We start from the raw sequence: 19,609 nt of genomic DNA, 5'->3' as shown, positions 1-19,609 counted from the left end.
TTCCTTGATGTTGATGATGATTCTTTGTCTCATATATTGAATTAGCTTATAAAGACTGGGAAAAACTACTTTTTTTTTTTTTTTTTTTTTTTAAAGACAGAATCTCACTCTTGTCGCCTAGGCTGGAGTGCAGTGGCACGATCTCTGCTCAGTGCAACCTCCACCTCTCAGGTTCAGGCAGTTCTCCTGCCTCAGCATCCTGAGTAGCTGGGATTACAGGCACCTGCCACTACACCCAGCTAATTTTTGTACTTTTAGTAGAGAAAGGGTTTCGTCATGTTGGCCAGGTTGGTCTTGGACTCCTGATCTCAGGTGATTCGCCTTCCTCGGCCTCCCAGAGTGATGGGATTACAAAAAAACTACCATGTCTTAATTGATTTTATAATATGTTGACAAGCTATGGTCCATGGACCAAATCTGGCCTGTGGCTATTTCCCAGGCTGGAGTGCAGTGGTGCAGTTATGGCCCACTGCAGCCTTGGATGGACTGGGCTCAAGCCTTCCTCCCCACTCACTCTCCCAGATCTGGGACTACAGGGACACACCATGTCAGGCTGATGTTTTTAGTTTTTGCAGAGACAACGTCTCACTATGTCGCCCAGCCTGGTCCTGAATTTCCAGGCCCAAGTGATCTTCCTGCCTCAGCCTCCAAAAGTGCTGAGCCACCACACCTGGTCAATCATAAAATTGAATTTTATGCATTTTAATATTTTATAAAAATCTCCCTTGAAAGGCCTGTGAGCAAAAAATGGAATTTACAGTTTTCGATGGTTTTTAAAAATCCATAGATTATTGCATAACACAGGAAAATTATATCAAAGTCACATTTCATTGTTTCTAAATAAAGTTACTGGAACACAGTTACACTCATTTGTTTACATATTACCTACAACATCTAAAATATTTACTATATGGTCTTTTACAGACAAACTTGCTGACCCTTGTTACAATAGACTGATGATTCAATGAAACCATAAAAGTGACAATTCACATTTGTAATTTGAAGAATCATGCCCTCCACTTATAGAAGTAATAGCCAAAGGCTGGCATGGTGGCTCATGCCTATAATCCAAGCACTTTGAGAGACGGAGGTGGGTGGATCACCTGAGGCCGGAAGTTCGAGACCAGCCTGACCAACATGGAGAAACCCCATCTCTACTAAAAATACAAAATTAGCGAAGCGTGGTGGCACATGACTGGAATCCTGGTTACTCAAGAGGCTGAGGCAAGAGAATCGCTTAAACCCAGGAGGTGGAGGTTGCGGTGAGCCAAGATCACGCTATTGCACTCCAGCCTGGGCAACAAGAGGGAAACTCTGTCTCAAAAAAAAAAAAAAGCTAATTTAAAGCAGAATTTTTTTTTATGTTACGTATTTTCCAATCATTTTTCTGATATGTTTAATGGATACATTCAGAGCTATTGGCACTTTAAATGTCTTCGATAATATGACTACATATTAGAAACTCACATGTAGCAATTAAAATTCTTCTGTCACAGGTTAAATTTAGGGGTGGTATGATCTAAATCTACGTTCCTCCAAATTCATATGTTGTAACACCCAAGATAATAGTACTGAGGTGGGGCTTTTGGTAGATGATTAGTTCATGAGGGCTTTGCTTTCACTGAATGGGATTAGTGCCCTTAATAAAAAAAAAAAGGCCTGGTGCCAGGTGCCGTGACACAACGCCTGTAATCCCAGCATTTGGGGAGGCCGAGGCGGGCAGATCACGAGGTCAGGAGATCAAGACCATCCTGGCTAACACAGTGAAACGCCGTGTCTACTAAAAATACAAAAAATTAGACAAGCATGGTGGCGTACACCTGTAATCCCAGCTACTCGGGAGGCTGAGGCAGAAGAATTGCTCGAACCCAGGAGGTGGAGGTTGCGGTGAGCCGAGATCGTGCTGCTGCACTCCAGCCTGGGTGACAGAGAGAGGTCGCAAAAAAAAAAAAAAAAAAAAAAAAAAGTCTGGAGTAGTTTCCCTGCTTCTTCCGCCATGTGGAAGGACACAGCTAGAAGGTACCATCTTTGAAGCAGATAGTGAGACCTCACCAGAATCTGCTGGTGCCTTGATCTTGGACCTCCCAGAACAGTGAGAAATGAAATTATATTGTTTAAAAATTACTCAGTCCAAAGCATTTCGTCATAGCAGCCTGGACGGTCTAAGGCAAGGGGTAAGCCTCATTCTAGTTCTGTCTGTGATCAAGGATATGTCTTTTTAGTCCAAATACACACTGACACTGTGACATGGATATCTGGAGTGTGTAACTTGATTTACTAATGACTAACCTAGGTGAGAGCATCTGTGTTGGACTAAGGTATTTTCCCGCTGCTTATATTCAGAAATATCCCTCCATTCTCCCTAAAATGGTATTCCGTATATTAAATGTGTGCCATTTATTTAAAGGGTCTAATCTGTGTAGGATTTGATTTTAATCACACATTCTCATTTGCACTCTTTACCACTTTTCTATAATGTGATGTCATGGCAAATATAGTGGTTTCGTAGATTTTTAAATGTATCCACTATGTACACACATTCCAGGCAAAAACAAAAAACAAAAATACCTCATACTAAAACTAAGTATCTTGCTAAGCTAACCTCTATTTCATCTAATCCCTTCTTATTTCATCTAATCCCTTCTTAAAACTTTGTGAACCAAGTACTGTCGTCCCCAGTTTACAGAAAAACAAATCGAGGAAGAGTGATCACACAGCTGGAAGAGATACGAACCATATCTTGGAGCTGGGTCTGTGGCTCTAGAGCTTCTCTTCTCCCTTGTGTAATAAAGAATTCACATTTATAGACCAAAGGATAAAGGGATTTGAAATTTTTCAAGCATTATTTTTAAAGTATTTTGGAAGTATTAGCATGTTTCTTTATTTTTTATTTTTACATTTGAGACAGGGTCCCGCTCTTAGGCTGAAGTGTAGTGGTGTGAACACAGCTCACTTCAGCCTGGACCTCTTGGGTTTAGCATGTTTCTTTTACAGTAGCATTTAGTTCCTGAGTCTGACTACTAAACAAGCTCAATGGTGGGAGTTGTGTATGTGCTACTTAAGAGATTCACATTGACTCTGACATTTAGATTAAGTTAACCTTGTCTTGGTTAATTTCACTAAGGCTATGATAGAAAAAGATGTACTCATGACAAGGAAGCAGACAGTTCATGTTTTTAGAAAACCATCTTTTGCTTAAAATTCATTGGCTATGGGAATGTGACAGGATGCTAGTGGTTTTGTTGGTTTTTTTGGTCATGACTTAGTATTCATCTTTTATTTTTAAAATCATTCCATCCAAAAATGACAAGTCTTTTTCCTGTTTTATGGAGTCAGCTGACACACAAAAAAAGAACATGGTACAGTAAGATTTACAGTCCCTTAATTTCAAGTCTGCTTTGTTTCCCAATCATCTCTTGGCCATCTACATTGGTTTGAAAAAACTACTGAAAAAGACAACTTGGTCTTGAATCTATGATGTTTCAGGAACTTCTTGTTTCTACTTGAATGGTTTTCAGTGATTCAAAGTGAAATACACTAGATTTTTCCCCCTTTTGTACCTTTGGATGATATTTGTAAAGAGAATCAAACTGAGATTAACTGTTTATGGGATGTGCTTTATTAGATTAGAAGGGTTTCCCAGAGCCTCATAAGAAGGTCTTTCATTCCCATTTGTGGGAGTCCTACAACACAGCTTTTGCCTATCACGATGTAACCTGATCCTTTTAATACTTGGCAGAGAGAAAACCTTTTAAGCAATGATCTCAGAGTGCACAGTGAACATTTATTGCCTAATTCTCGGAACCCCACTCAGCTAGGAAGCATCTGTGAAGATGCAGATTTCTTTACAGAACCCACCTGGAGCGCAAGTTAGGGCGATATTCAGTTTTATATGACTGAGACAGTCTAGAATGCCTTGAGTTACAGCTCCACTTGAGAAACAAGGCAGATTCTTAGACCTGCTGTGTCTTTTTCTTTCCATTATCCTAGATTCCAAGTGTTGTGTCTTAATAAGGAGCAGACCCTCTCTAATAAATATTAGCTTATTGGTGTGTAGAAGTGTGGGCCTTAAGTGACGTTTGTAATTTGGGGATATAAAGATCCTTTTCCCAAGGGATTTGTCTTGGCTGTTTACTGAGACTTACTGGGAGGTGGGGGGATGCAATTCTAATGCATTTTGATTCTTACATCATTTGTGAGTAGAAAAATGCCCCTGTTGGGGATAGCATGGAGCAGTGAGAAAGTCTGGCGTCTTCACAGAGGTGTTACTCTCGTACTGGGTTTTGAAGGGTGAGTAAGAGTTCTGCGCGCGGAAGAGGACATCTCCTGCGTGTCTGTTTGTGCTGGTGGGGGCGCCTATTTAGCCTCTGTCTCAGAAGAGGTGCTGAAGAAACCATTCCTTAACATCAGGGCTCCTATTTGAAAAAAGGTTTCCCGGATTGCTCCAGCCTGGGTTTACACGTTTGGCTTTGCTCCGCCGCCTCTCAGAGTCCCCAGAGGCTCTTGGGCTTGCCCCAACCTCCTGAGTCGGCGGCCTGATGGCGAGACAGCGGCTCCCTGGGCGCTGGAAGGCTTAGGCGGTGGCGAGTTGGCCCATCATCTGTCCATTAAGATGAGACTTGACCTTTTGAGGGAAGGAAGGGGCGACCTCGCCTAACCCATCAGGTCATCTTTGTGTTCGGGGTGGGGAGATGGGGTCCGGCCCGCTAGCCTCTGCTCTAAGTCCTCTTCTCTCCCTGGGATTCCAGCGAACTCGGCCTTCTCAGATTCCCGCCGCCGGTGCCCGCTCTTCCCTTCCCCTCCAGCCCCCACCGGAACCCCAATCCCCAGTCTTGGGAAGACAGAAGCGCCCTGGCCCTTGCATCTCGATTTTCCCACTTTCTCGAGGGCGCTCCCGGCTGGTCCCGCCCAAGCCCCACCCGAACGTCCCGCTCTGCGGTTTCCTTTCATTTTATTACTACTCGTGAAACCTGGCGATTAAGACGCGAAACCAACAAAGAGTTTTCTTTCCACCTTAACCTTGCACACAATCCTTTAACAAATTAATTAATCCTAATGAATTAACACTTCATTTATTTAAACGCGCTACAGTCCATGAATTAAATTTTCATGCAGTGATTAAAGGCTGTTAAAATATGCATGATTTCGTTAAAATTTTATAATAAATCAGGGCAATGTGTTACATGACAAGGCAACTATTTCCCAGTCCCTCGCAAGGGGCTTTGATTTGTGCGGGCGGCGGGAAGGAGGGGCGGCTGGCTGCGGCGCCGGCGAGCGTTGGAGCCCGGCGACAGGACCCAGCTCCGCACTCTCGGGTTTGGACTCGCGTCCTTGCGGTTTTCTCCCCGGCTTCCAGACCCTTTTGGGGATCTTGTTCCTGGAGGCAGAGCGGAGCTTGCGGAGAGCGACAGGCACCCGCTTCCAGGTCCTCGGAGCCGCGCTTGTGGGGGCTGGGGGTCCCCTGCTGCTCATTGACTACCGCAGAGCTCACTCCACCCGAGGCGTCCGTGCGTTCTGGTGGCAGCAGCCAGCAGGCGGCTATCCGCGGAGCGGGAAGGCCACAGAACTTCCCGTGTCTTTGCGTTGGATCATGGGCAGGCGTGTCTGTTGTGGAGTTTCGTTTGTTTTTGTTGTTCTGACCCAGGACCTGGAAGCCCCTTCTCTGATCAGCGCTTTCTTGCAGCGCCTCTGATCAGGGCCCAGGCGGGGCGGGGACGCCTCTGCTCCTCCTGGGACCTAAATCACAGGGGTCCGTGGCCGTGTTCAGCCATAAGACATTGTTCACTTGAGTTGCGAAACTCCTGGCAACTATTAGGCAGGGGAGGCCCAGTCCCTGTTGGGACAGAGACGTAGTAGTCATGTGTCACCCGTAGGGCTTTCACAAGGTAGGTGCGTTTCATGTCCACGGAGAGATTAGGATGGAGATACATACATAGGTCTGTATCTATAGATATAACGTCAAGAGTGACAATAGTCAGCAGTGAACTTTCCTGGGACGCATCATCTGGGTCGCTAGGTCATCAACGACATCTCAAGGTGGGCTGGTTAACGTCCAGGAAAATGTCCCCAAGGGAAGTTGCATTTAAACTACCAGACGAAAGAAAATAGTATGTTTCCCACCGGTTTCCTTGAGAACCTCCTCTGCCGGTCTCAGCTGGAGCCCAGTCTGAATGCCCAGCTGGGAGCCTTACAAGCAGAGATGACGACGGGCCCCAATACCGCCAACCACTCTGGGCCTTAGGGTAGGAGAGAGGCCGCAGGAGCTCCTCAGTGCCAAGCAGAAAGGGAGGACGACGGTCTCCGGGAAATGTCCGAGCCTAAGCCACCTGGAGCGCGGCCCGGGGAACTCCAATCTCAGCGCTGGGCTGAGTCCCGGGACTGGACGGGAGGAGATCCGATGGCCCCCAGTGAGGCCGGCAAGGAGCCCAGTAGCCATCGCCCCGGAGGTACCAGACCAAGATGCGCGAGTAGCAATACGACACTAGGATCAAAGCAGCTGGGGCATGACTCTGGGAAGGCGGTCCAGAGGGGAAGCGAAAGTTCCACCGTCCTTTCTCCATTCCTTTCTCCATTCCTTCCTCCATTCCACCCTTGAGTGTCAGAGCCGAGGGCGCCGGGACAGCCCAAGAGCATCCCCTGTTTCGAGACCCGAAGCTCTTACCCATATCCTGCTCCCTCGCTGTCTGCCCTTTCACCCGTGCTTAAAACAACCTAAGTGGACTCTAAAGCCGGCAGACCCTGGGCCCTGGGAGCTTCCCCTGCATGCAGGGTGCTGGCTGCGTGGTGAAATGTGCCTCCTTTCAAACTAGACAACTGCCTACGCACAATGTGGCTTCCCGAGTCTGCGAGGAACATAGCTCCGGCTTCGACCACCAGGACCCGTGGTGGCCGGGCCTGCAGGTGGGGCAAGAACTCCGGGTTCCAGCAGGAGCGAGGGGCCCGGCGCTCTCCCCTGTGTACCCACAACCTCCACACACTTATGTCGACATCCCTCAGGCCCTATCCTGAGTCCCTAAATCCCGACAGACAACTCAGATTCAAACCCCGGAGGTGAGAAGGTGGGACAAGTGGTGGCTGCGGAGTCAAATACTAACTTTCTCCGCACCCCGTTGGAAGGAGGAAGTCAGTGCCCAGGTGGACAGCAGCTGTCAGGCGAGCTCTCCAGAAGTGGAGGATGGGAAGGTGGCGGTTCAGGTCAAAGATGAGGAGGGTTCACACCAGACAGTGTGGATCCTGGCACAAAACCTCTCCCGCCAGTCCTCACGCCAACCAGCGAAGGTCTGCTCCCTTAGCTCGGGAAAAGGGCTCTGCCAAAGGAAACGGGAAGTGAGGCCTGCCAAAGGAGGAGGAGAAAATTAATTAATGAGGGAAAGAAATGTGTCTCTGATCCAGATGATAGACTCCCTGTCCCTGGGGGCGGAAATTCCTTGGAAATCAATAGCTGTGCATTCATTATCCTTCTCTTGATAAAATGCAAAGCTATGAGATGAGGAGGAGGAGGGGATCTGTGTTGGTCATTAAATAAGAAGGAAAAAAAGATTGCCCAGAAATCTATGCCAAGACTCAGACCCCATGTGGGTATCATTAGCACAGGCAGGGGCCAACGAGTTACAGCAGTTGCCAAACCAGGAAAACAAAACAGTGACATATGGGTGAGCTGAGCCCAAGCCCACCACCCTTTCCTTTTATGCACCAGGAGGAAAGTAGGGAGAGGCTTGATATGGTCCAGGGAACTGCCTGCAGATGTGCCGGCATGCCCCATTCTTTAGCCTGGAGCTGAGAACCAACAAGGATGAGGCGTGATTACTGTCCAAGGATCATCTGCCCCATATTTCTATGCACATCCCTCTCATCACACCTGTTATAACTGTGTCATAGATGCCTTTTATTCGTGGCTGCCCCACGCACATACACTGTCACGTCCTGTAGGGCAGGTACTCATATTGTATACCTTATTTTATCTCCAGTGTCTTGTACTGGGCCAGACTACTGCTCAGCAGGCATTTGAGGAAGGAAGATAAGGTAGCAAGTTAATGAGGGAGGAGTGAAATAATTGGCTCCTGAAAAAGAACAGGCTGGAATCAAAATTTACAGCTCTGCCTGGGGAAAACACACCCCTCCTTTTTAAGGAGAATGTAGACCACCCTCCCCCAAGCATCTTCCTGCAATCTCCAACCAGCCCTGGATTGTTGAACAGCCCCTAGGCCACCATCTCTTCCCCAGACTACCTGAAACTGGCCTCTCTTCCTTCCTACACACATGCCTTGTTTGGTGGGGTACTTTTCCTGTGACAAACCCCGCACTAAGTGCCATAGTGAAGTTGGATGTGTCCTAGATGGGCTTCCTATCCATGGTGGCAGGGGGAGGGAGGATTGTACCCATCGCCCTCATATTTCTGGTCCCATCAAAACACCCAATATCCCGAGCAAAGATCTGTCCTCACCCCAAGGTGGGGTATTCCTGTTGTCAAAAGAGAGGTAAACAGGGAAGGAAATCTTGGTGGGACCAACTCCTAACTTCAGGCTAAACTGGCATCTCTCCGCTGGGTTTATTGGAAGTCTCCCAGGGTTGGAGGGTTTATTGGAAGCCTCCCAGGGTTGCAGGGTGAACCGAGGTGCCTTTTGGGTACTCAGGAGCTCACTGCGCTCTCAGAGGCCCCACCCGGCCACAAACCTGTACTGTTTGTCTTTCTGTCGCCCCTGTACCCTTCAGGGTCCCTAAAGACCAGCGCTTCCTTGAGAGGGGAGGAGCAGGCTCCAGGCCCTCACCCTGTGAGGGCCCTTTCTTTCCCCTCAAAAGAGAGTGCAGGGAACTGCCACCAGGGGTGTCAGGAAGGATTAGGTTAAGCCCGGACTGCCGGTGTGATGACTGCCTTAGGACTCACTCTTTCCCTCTAGCGACGTCCTGCTCATCGTCCATTCCCCGTTGAGATAAAGTTGCATTTAGCGCTCCCAGGGGACTGCATAATGGATGGAGCCAGCTCCTTCTCTCACCAGCAAGTGAACATCCTTCTCACTTCCCTCTGGAGCTAGAAGGAAGGGAGGGGGTGGGGGGGAACATGAAAAGAAAGAAAGAAAAAAAGCCATGGTGACGCCTGTGGGCTCTTCTTGGAATCTGAGTAGGTGAGTGGGTACGCTAAATACACATGCGTTTGTGCAGAGGAAAGATAAAATCCACGGGAACGCAAATTTAGGTTTATAGAAATGAGATCTGCTCTTTGGTGGAAATACAGACCTCCTTGGTGTGAGAGAGACCAAAAAGATTATGTATCTGATCTCGGCTTTCCATAAGCAGCCCCTTGCTGCTCTCCAGCTCTCTTGCTGCAGATGTGATAACATCTGGGCTGTTAGGTTATTATCACCGCGAGCAAGTGCTCGGTCTCTGGGGACTTTCGCACCTGAACTGTGGCTCCCCTGGGAGGCTTTTGATCTGCTGCCACATAAGGGCCATATAACAGGTTGGCTAATTGATTTATTCTTTTTAGGTCTTAATTTCACAATAATGTTTTAACAATTTAAAAACTGGACCAGAGCTTGTACCCGTTCTTTCAAATTGGCTTGATTTAATATTTTTGAATCAAGCTTTCCTATAAGTTAGCTTGATCTGTCTCCTATTGAAAAAATATATATGCGCGCGCACGCGTGTGTGTGTGTGTGTGTGTGTGTGTGTGTATGCAAGCAGAGATAAGAGGCGAAAAGCCAAAACGATGGAAGGGAAAAGAAAGTTTTCTTTTCAACATCTTATTCCCTTTTCTCTGAAGCAGTTTTCCCGGAGTTCCCAGCATAAAGTGTGTGTGTGTGTGTGTGTGTGTGTGTGTGTGTGTGTGTGTGTGTGTGTGTACGCTGAGGGGAGGAAGGATCCCAACTACACCCTGTTAACTATTTTTTCCTTTTGATTACTAGAAGCCTTAGATCACCCGGAGCTCGTTTGAAACGTGGGTTTGTACACGGTTGAAGGAGACAAACAATAAGAGAAATGCACAATTTCATTTCAACAGCTTTTCCCGAGTAGAAAGCACACGCTCCTTGTGGCTCCTAAGTGGCTGTCACTGGCGGTGCCTGACACAGTTATATTCACAACAACAACAAAAAAAGTATGCGGAGGAAATTAAATTATATGGAAATCAATAGCGTCTGACTGCTTCAAACAAATGTCTGTCACCGCGATTATTCTCCAGGAACCTATTTATAAACGTTGAAAGAAACAGGTTCTTGCAGCAAAAGACAGCACCTTCTGCATTTCTGTGTTGTTATTTATACTGTATACAGAGGAATGCGCGGGCATAATTTAACATACAAATGCCCAGCTGTATACATTATATAACAGCTTGTTAGGCATCCCAGAGAGGAGGAGTGCCTAAGTAATGCGCATATATTCAGGGCTTACGATCAGGGGGAAGAAACAAACAAACAAAAAAACACACAGAGTGGCGTGCGCTCATCTCGTCTTTTTTCTTCTAAAAGGTGTCCACCCTTAGACAATAGCTCGACCTTCTGATCTTTCCAGACCGCGGTGGGAAAGGTGAGGCGGGCAGTGCGCATGCCCGGGTAGCTACAGGTGCATCACCTGCGCTGTCCTTGCTGGTGGTCACTATAAGAGCGGCTCCCACGCGCCGGTAGCGGCCGGACGAGCGCGCGCGCGCGCAGACGCACGGCGCCGCCGAGAAGGAGAGCGCGCGCCAGACAGACGGAGACAGCTGATGCCTGTCAGCGCGGTGGGGCCGCGAGCTCTCGCGAGAGCTCCCCAGGACGGCCGCGAGAAGTGGGGCTCAGGTGTAAGAGGAGTGCATCCCGTCGGCGCGCGGGGCTAGAGCTCTCGGAGAAGCAGGACCGCAAGGCCGGCGCGCGGCGCTCTGCGCGGTCAGAGGGAGAGCCCGGCAGCAGCAGGCGCAGTAGCAGCAGCCCGCGGCGCGGCCGCCACCAGCCGCCGCGACCGCCGCGGCTGCAGCCTCGGAAGGGAGGCCGGGTGAGCCCGCGTACGCACTTTCCCGCGGACTTTCGGAGTGTTTGTGGATATACATGCCAAGCCGCCACGATGATGTCCATGAACAGCAAGCAGCCTCACTTTGCCATGCATCCCACCCTCCCTGAGCACAAGTACCCGTCGCTGCACTCCAGCTCCGAGGCCATCCGGCGGGCCTGCCTGCCCACGCCGCCGGTAAGCGCCCCACGCCCGCGGCCCCGGCCCGCGCGCCCGCCCGCCCCTCCCCGTCTCCGAGACGTTGCATGTCGGGGGCTGGTGTGTGCAGGTCCCGGTGCGGGGAACTGTGGGCAGGGGGTGTAGAGCAATCCCGCTGCGAGGCACGTTTTGTCCGGCGGCGCTTAATGTCGTGTTCCTGTGTGCCTCTGCCTCCGCGTCGGGCGCCTGCGATCGGAGTGGGGAGCGCTAGGGCCAGGACTCTCGACTTCCCTGCACTTTCTCTGTTAATTTCATGCCTCAGAAAGGCGGTCTCTGTGCGTGCTCGGGTGTGTGACATGGGTCCCCAGCTACGAGTTACATTTCCATTTCTTCTTCTTCTTTTCCCCCTTCTTTTTCGTCTCCCACGCCCGTTCCCGGAATGTGTTCTTGTGTCCCCCTTTCTCCCTACTTCTGTCACCCTCTCCTATCCCTTCTCGTCTGTCCCCCTGCCTGGTCGCCAATGTGCCCCCTTCGTCTTTCCCGCTCTCCGCTGCCCCCAACCCCGTTGTTACTTTGGTTGCTTTGTGTTTGCCCTTCGCATGCTGTGCTTTCCGGCTTGTGTGTGTGTTTCTTCTGTTGTTTTGTTTTGCTCTTTTGGTTTTGTGGGTTTTTTTTGGTTTGGTTTGGTTTGGTTTGTGTCGCCTGCAGCTGCAGAGCAACCTCTTCGCCAGCCTGGACGAGACGCTGCTGGCGCGGGCCGAGGCGCTGGCGGCCGTGGACATCGCCGTGTCCCAGGGCAAGAGCCATCCTTTCAAGCCGGACGCCACGTACCACACGATGAACAGCGTGCCGTGCACGTCCACTTCCACCGTGCCGCTGGCGCACCACCACCACCACCACCACCACCACCACCAGGCGCTGGAGCCCGGGGATCTGCTGGACCACATCTCCTCACCGTCTCTCGCGCTCATGGCCGGCGCGGGCGGCGCGGGCGCGGCGGGCGGCGGTGGCGGCGCCCACGACGGCCCGGGGGGCGGTGGCGGCCCGGGTGGCGGCGGCGGCCCGGGCGGCGGTGGCCCCGGGGGCGGCGGCGGCGGCGGCGGCCCGGGGGGCGGCGGCGGCGGCCCGGGCGGCGGGCTCCTGGGCGGCTCCGCGCACCCACACCCGCATATGCACAGCCTGGGCCACCTGTCGCACCCTGCGGCGGCGGCCGCCATGAACATGCCGTCCGGGCTGCCGCACCCCGGGCTGGTGGCGGCGGCGGCGCACCACGGCGCGGCAGCAGCGGCGGCGGCGGCGGCGGCCGGGCAGGTGGCGGCGGCGTCGGCGGCTGCGGCCGTGGTGGGCGCGGCGGGCCTGGCGTCCATCTGCGACTCGGACACGGACCCGCGCGAGCTCGAGGCGTTCGCCGAGCGCTTCAAGCAGCGGCGCATCAAGCTGGGCGTGACGCAGGCCGACGTGGGCTCGGCGTTGGCCAACCTCAAGATCCCGGGCGTGGGCTCACTCAGCCAGAGCACCATCTGCAGGTTCGAGTCGCTCACGCTCTCGCACAACAACATGATCGCGCTCAAGCCCATCCTGCAGGCGTGGCTCGAGGAGGCCGAGGGCGCCCAGCGCGAGAAAATGAACAAGCCAGAGCTCTTCAACGGCGGAGAGAAGAAGCGCAAGCGGACTTCCATCGCCGCGCCTGAGAAGCGCTCCCTCGAGGCCTACTTCGCCGTGCAGCCCCGGCCCTCGTCCGAGAAGATCGCCGCCATCGCCGAGAAACTGGACCTCAAAAAGAATGTGGTGCGGGTGTGGTTTTGCAACCAGAGACAGAAGCAGAAGCGGATGAAATTCTCTGCCACTTACTGAGTGGGCTGGGAGGTGTCGGGCGGGACAGAGTGGGGAGCTGAGGAGGCATTTTTGGGGGGCTTTCCTCTGCTTGCCTCCCCTCGGATTTGGAGTGTCCGTTATCCTGCCTGCGTTTGGGGAGTCCCTCCTCGCTCTCTTTCCTCCACCCTCTCTCTGATTTTCCTGCCTTTGCTGTCCCCCAGCCTTGAGGATTGGGGTGCTGGCTGTGGGGATTGGAGTATAGGGTAGGGGAGAAGGGGGAGAGCATTAGGATGAGGGGGAGTGGGGGGAAGGAAAGAGGAGACCCGAGCAGGGGTTTTAAGGAGCAGGATGGTTCTGGGGTTTGGGTGGGGGGAGACGCGGGAAGGATAGGAAAATGGACTGTTTTTGACCAGAGACACTTACCTAAATCTCCTGGGGACCAAGGAACTATGTACAAAAACAAACCCACCAACCACTAAAAACTAGACAAATAAAGACAAACTAAAACAAAACAGAACAAAAGCAAAGGAAAATACTTTAGAAATTTTAACTCCGGGGAGCCATAATCTGCAGCTTCATTTCCCCCCATGGAAGAGAAAAAAGAGCACCACCATTATTACCACCTCCCCAACCCTACACACACAAACTGAGTCAAAAAACGAAAACCAAATGAGTCGGAAGTTGAAGTTCTGGGTATCAAAGCTAGTTGTTCTGTCTGCGTGTTTAATTTTTCCCTCTAAATCTCACCTCCACCCCATCCATATCCTCTTTATTTCCTCCGTTCCAATGAGAAGCCAATGGCTGCTCTCCAATCCCGGGAAGTGAGTGGGAGCACAGCTGAAAAGAGAGGGTCAGGGGGAGCCTGGCTGCTTGCTTAGGTGGAATCCAAGTTTTCCCCTGGCCCTGCCTACACTCTGGTGGCCTGGTCCTGGTGGGGTGGGGGTCTTTGGAGATCGGGGCATAGTCTTTGAGCTAACTAAAAAGCAGAATTCCGGGACTTCGAAATATCTTATTCTAGGAAAATGAAACAATTTTAACAACAGTTTTCTTTTTTTTTTTTTCTCTTATGTCAAAGATACAGTTTTAGACAATTTCAAAATAAGCTTTTTTCCCACTCATAGAACTTTTACCCTTTCAGTTTTATGTTTTAGAGAGGTTTAAACTACTGATTTTTTTTTTCCTGTTGATTCAAATAGACTGATGGGGTGAAAGTTATTAGGAGAGATACTCTCTCATCTTGCTCTTCTAGGTCCCCTTTCTTCTTCTCTTGGAGAACATGAAATTATAGAAATGTTGAGAAGTTCCTGCTTTCTGTTGGAGCAGGACTTGGCTGTGAGAAAATCACCTAAATCCCAGAAAAGAAGACAGATTTAAAGTGCCCCCACCCCCATTTGTTTCAAAGAGGTCTGCATGTTGGGGGAAAACAGAACAACTGTGTTTCCTTTTACTTGTTCTTATTATTCAAGAGTCATTTATTACTGGGGATAAATGTTGGGTAGCAAGAACTTTAATTTGCACTACCAGTCTCCCAAATAGAAAATCATGTATAGTATTTCATAGTAATAATCAGGTACCTTACAAGCTGCTGGTGGATTTTAAAAAATAAGATTGTTGAAGGTGGTTAGGTAAAATGCCTGCTTTGTGTACAAGATACTCTTTGGATCTCTTGTGGAGATGGTTTGTTACCATCCTTTAATCATAACTAAAACATTGAAAACAGAACAAATGAGAAAAGAAAAAACCTGCCGATTAACAAGACTGAAATCATGCATGATCTGAAAGGTGTGGAAAGAAACACAATTAGGTCTCACTCTGGTTAGGCATTATTTATTTAATTATGTTGTATATCATTGTTTGCAGGGCAAACATTCTATGCATTTGAAACAGCACTAAACTGGGCTTTCTGGTAGACCGTTTTGTGGATAGTGTGATTTCACAGTCTACTGCCTGTTTCCACTGAAAACACATTTTTGTCATATTCTTGTATTCAAAGGAAAAGGAAAAAAGGAAGATTATTGTAAATATTTTATTTAATGCACACACTCACACAGTGGTTACAAACTGCCAGTGTTCATCCTGAAATGTCTCACGGATTGATCTACCTGTCCATGTATGTCTGCTGAGCTTTCTCCTTGGTTATGTCTTTTCTCTTTTACCTTTCCCCTCCCCTACTTCTATCAGAACCAATTCTGTGCGCCAAAATACAACAGGGGGATGTGTCCCAGTACACTTACAAATAAAACATAACTGAAAGAAGAGCAGTTTTATGATTTGGGTGCATTTTTGTGTTTATACTGGGCGAGGTCCTGGTAGAACCTTTCAACAAATGAGACAATATAGCCAAAAAAACCCCAACCAACCAACCAAACAAACAAACAAAAAAACAAAGAAATGGGGGGAGGGGAGGGTGTTGAAGGGGTATGAAAAGAGGGGAAAGATTGAGAATGATGTATTTTTTTGCTGAATCAGAATTCGCTTTCAGATAACTCATGAAAAGTGGTGCTCTAAATAAAATGAATTCTATATTAGTTGCCTGTGTTTATAAAAGTTATTATTTTTTAACTGCAGAAACTCTTAAACCACAGCACTTGATCCAGAGTGGTGAAAACCAGTAAATAACCAGGCACCCAAGAAACATTTAAATTTAGGGTCAGGGACAGAGGCATTTGGAGGTTTAGATGTGATATTCTAGCCTAAAAACACCTAGTAACTAAATGGCTTTTCTTTGGAGGTTAATACATTTTAAAACATTTAGTGTGCCACCTACTGCTCCAGAGTGACCAGAGAGTATTTCTTGGTAACTTGGGACTAGATCAGATGCCAGATGTACAAAGTTTCTTAAGAGCTGGGATTATATCATCTGAAGTCATTTTAGCCAAATCTTTTTAATATCACCGGCAAATCTGTGAAGCAAAACACTTGATGTTCAAAAAGAATAGTACATTTTAAAAGCTGTGATTTTAAACAGTTGTTTAAAAAAAAAAAAGCACTAGAGGTATTTTTAAAAATAGAACTCTTCCATAAAGAGTTGAGTTGTTTTTGTTATTGACTTGAAATATCATCAGTTTTAAATAAAATGCATTTGTAAAAAAAATTGTTATTCTATAGAAAAGTATGACTGGATTTCATTGTTGGAAAACCAGGACTGAACAAATGAAAAGATTTACAAAAGGTGGTGGTTTTTTTTTTGTTTGTTTTTTTGTTTTTTTAAGTCTGCCTCAAGCAGAAATGTTGCAGGCAAATACATGTGTATTACATAATAATGACCAATGTAGGTATTAAGAATTTAAGGATTTGCTTTAAATAAACCCTTACCAAGTAAAAATAAGAGTATTATGTTAACAAAACATCATGAAAATGAATTTCCTATTTTATGTAGTAGGAAACTGCAAAACAAACAAAATGCTTTGCTTTCTGGTGAGCGAATCTATATATGGCTTGAAGGAGTAATAAGACTATTTTCTAAGATGCCTTTAACTGTCAATCCATAAAAAAACAAACAAAAAGTGACCTCCTGAAGAGGCCAAACTATCATTGAAGTGGTGGGTGTCAATCAGTGATAGTTTGGCCTTTCAGAGTTTTCTAGTTCTGAAGAGAAGTTCACTCTAAGTGGATTCCTCCACCAGTTTTGGGGTGAATATGATTAAATGTGTGTCTCGGATTCTTTTAAAGAATAATCTCAAAATAAGTTTGAGAGAGTGGGAAAATTGGGCTCCATTTGCATTTCAGCTTCTCAGCAAATCCAGGCGGCGGTGGCGGTGGAATAGGAAAAGCAAAAGACAAATAAGCATTAAATCATCTGCCACATTTATGCCATCCATTAGTCTTAAATTTCTTCTTTTCCCCATTTCTAGCTCCAGGTCCTGTTCCTTCTGTAGGTCTAAAAAAATGATGTCCTCAAGACCCATCAACTAACTTTTTGTTTAATGCGTGTTTAATGCAAAAATTTAATAATTTTTGTTTAATGCGTGTTCTGAAATTGCTCTCAACTTCTATTACACTTTCATAAATAAACTGTAGGCACCCACTGCCATGATTGTATCGATTTTTGTTTTCTTGTGATAATGAGACTACTTCGGTTGGGTTCCTACACGTGGCCGGGCACGTGAGAGAATAGGGCGCCCCAAGCCCGTAGGACTCACTGAGCGAGCCCTGCCCTCTGCCCCTGCCCCGCCGCCCCTGCTTCTCCTGATCCCACCTGGCATGTGCATGAAGCATCCCTACTCATCTTTCACGTTGGTAGGCTTTTGCAGTTTTTCGTCTGTGAAGTTGGAACTGGGGCTTCTGATCCTGGCTAAAACTAGCGTTTCCCACCCCATTCGAACGGCCTTGGTGGGATGATAAAGGTGATGACAATTAATACTGGTACAGTTCTGCCATCGGTGTTATTGCCATCTCAGTCTTAGCGCCACGATGACAGCCACGCGGTCCTTTCGAGCTGTTTCAAAAAAGACCACAAGCTTAATTGATTTTTTAAAATAGCAGCCGAATTCTAATTCTCACAAGGTCCTCTTTTCCACTTGCGAGATAAGCCGTGTCGCAAACATTACGTTATTTAATGTTTGATCAAACCATCGTGCCACCGTGGCTTCTGGCACGGGGCTGGCTCACAGAGCACCGGGTGAGCGGAGCGGCCAGAGCCAGCCCGGCGCGTGTGGGGAAGGCGGGCGGCTGCCCCACTCGGGTTGGCTTACCCTTTGAATAATTTATGGCCAGAGAGTTCTGGAAATTAATAAAATGAATGATAACAAGAAGCTAATTAAAAACTTTAGTAATTGTTGTCAAGTCAGCTTTATGGGAAGACGGGCAGCCCCCCGATTCCCTCCCCGAAATCCGGTGGATCTGCAGGGCGGGGCGCGGATCTGAGGCTGTAAACTTCAGCGGCCCAGCACTGTTCGGACTCCGAGAGTTATTTTGGAGGCTGCCTCGTGGGGCAGCTCCCTCTCCAGCTGCACTCCGCAGCTTGCAGGTCTCCCGGGCATAACTTTCAGACTTTGGGGCGGGTGGGTCGGCGTGTGCAGTTTCAAACCACAGGCAGAGCTGATTGGGTTGAATTTGAAGCCAGGAGGGGGACCCGCCCTCCCCTCACTCACGCAGGGTTCTTGCTCATCCACCCACCCAACCCTGGCGTCCCAGCGCCTTCAAGGGCACCAGCCGCGGTTCTCCCGGCGGCTGCGAAGGGACCACCGCGCTTCCTGCCTGCACCGCTCAGCCGCCTGCCTGGAGAAGCAGCAGCCCACAGGCTTCCCGCTGCCCGAGGTGGCAGTTCCGCTCGGACTGCAGGACAGCCACCGGCCTGCTGGCCCTGGGGTGGATTCGGCTGGGCCCGGGAGAACCCGAGAAGGTTAACTGCCCTAGGCCGGGGCATCCGGCGCGCGTGCGCAGAGCGGCCAGCGGGGAGTGGTGCGCACCGCGGGGAGCCGGGAAGGAAGAAGCGCGCACCGAGCGCGCGGAGAGCGCGCAGAGCCCGCACATGCGTGTTGGCGCGCGCCTGGTCCCCTCGGAGAGGTGGGCAGAAGTTCCGCGGCTCAAAATTAGGCGCTCCCGGAGGTCCCCTCCGACTCTTACGTGCCCTTGAGGACGTTCTGAGAGAGAAAGGATGGATCAGTATCTCAAAGCGGTTAAAAAAACCCTCTCCCCAGTTGCGTAAGTCAACAGTCTCCTTAAGCACCACAAAACTTTCACAACTGCCGTACACCTTTTGAAAAGAATTGGGAGGCATACGAGCTTGGCTTTTGTTTTGTTGCTAAGGTGCATGTTACCAAAACCCTGCTACAGATTTGAATTTATCCGGCAAGGATTTATACCCGGGGCGAAATGCAGCCTGGCCGCTAGGCTTTCGTCCCGGGGAATTCAGTGGGATCCTGAATCGCAAAGCTGAATTTGAAAATCTCGGTTCGGTGGGAAACCGATATAACCCTAGTGTTAAGACCAGCATCCCGCTCCCGCGAACCGACGGCTGGGGAGGAGAAGCGCCCACGTCCTAGTCCCCTCCCCAAGCCTCATCAGCGAAAGATAGTCGCTTTCAGATTGAGGAAAACAAAAACAAAAACAAAAACAAAAACAAACAAAAACAAAAAAACAAAAAAACAAAAAACCCAGCGTGGAACGAAAGTTGTCAAAACGAGTGGTGGAGAAAGAGAGACTCCTCGCATTGATTAGGTAAAAGGAATTACAAACAAAAGTTTGTTTTATACCTCTGACGCCTGGCCTCAATGCAGTATAATATGTACAAACTTTTGTAGACATAGATTAGAATAAAACAAAGTGTTGCCAATTTCCAGCCGTGGAAATTCACTTAAACCAGTTTCTCCCTCTCCCCGCCCCCACCAAGTGTTGACAATAAACATTTAATGAAGGCAGAGACCTGGTTGTCTCCAGACAGTGTCAGAATACTTTAAGCAGACCATTAGCACGGCCTCTTTCACTTCAAACATCGTGGTACACTCTAACCATATATATATATATATTTATCTACGTGTGAGACAAATAATACAATCGTACGGATATCTTAAGTGGTCTGCAGTAGGTCTGATACCCCCTGTCCTTACTAACCGAAAACTAACTCATTGTAGATTACTCGCGCTTAAAAAATGTTAAATACAGTTAATGCAATATTAATCGCCCTTTGGTGATATAAAATGCAATATTTTCAGGCAGCTATTGAGCTTTTCTA

At 48.7% G+C, this 19,609-nt stretch overlaps 1 protein-coding gene across 1 annotated transcript; it reads left to right on the top strand.

The window, feature by feature from the left end:
• Positions 1-10,893: 10,893 nt before the first annotated feature.
• On the top strand, positions 10,894-17,313 carry POU4F1 (POU class 4 homeobox 1). The gene is made up of 2 exons (XM_045377209.3): positions 10,894-11,157; positions 11,827-17,313. The coding sequence occupies exons 1-2, from the start codon at positions 11,035-11,037 to the stop codon at positions 12,970-12,972; spliced, it is 1,269 nt and encodes a 422-aa protein (XP_045233144.2). The 5' UTR covers positions 10,894-11,034; the 3' UTR covers positions 12,973-17,313.
• The last annotated feature ends 2,296 nt before the right edge of the window (positions 17,314-19,609 follow it).

This window comes from Macaca fascicularis, chromosome 17, assembly GCF_037993035.2.
Source record: "Macaca fascicularis isolate 582-1 chromosome 17, T2T-MFA8v1.1".
In the NCBI taxonomy this organism is placed as follows: Eukaryota; Metazoa; Chordata; class Mammalia; order Primates; family Cercopithecidae; genus Macaca; species Macaca fascicularis.
Note: the sequence above shows the minus strand (reverse complement) of the source record. Positions and strands in the feature narration are given on the sequence as shown.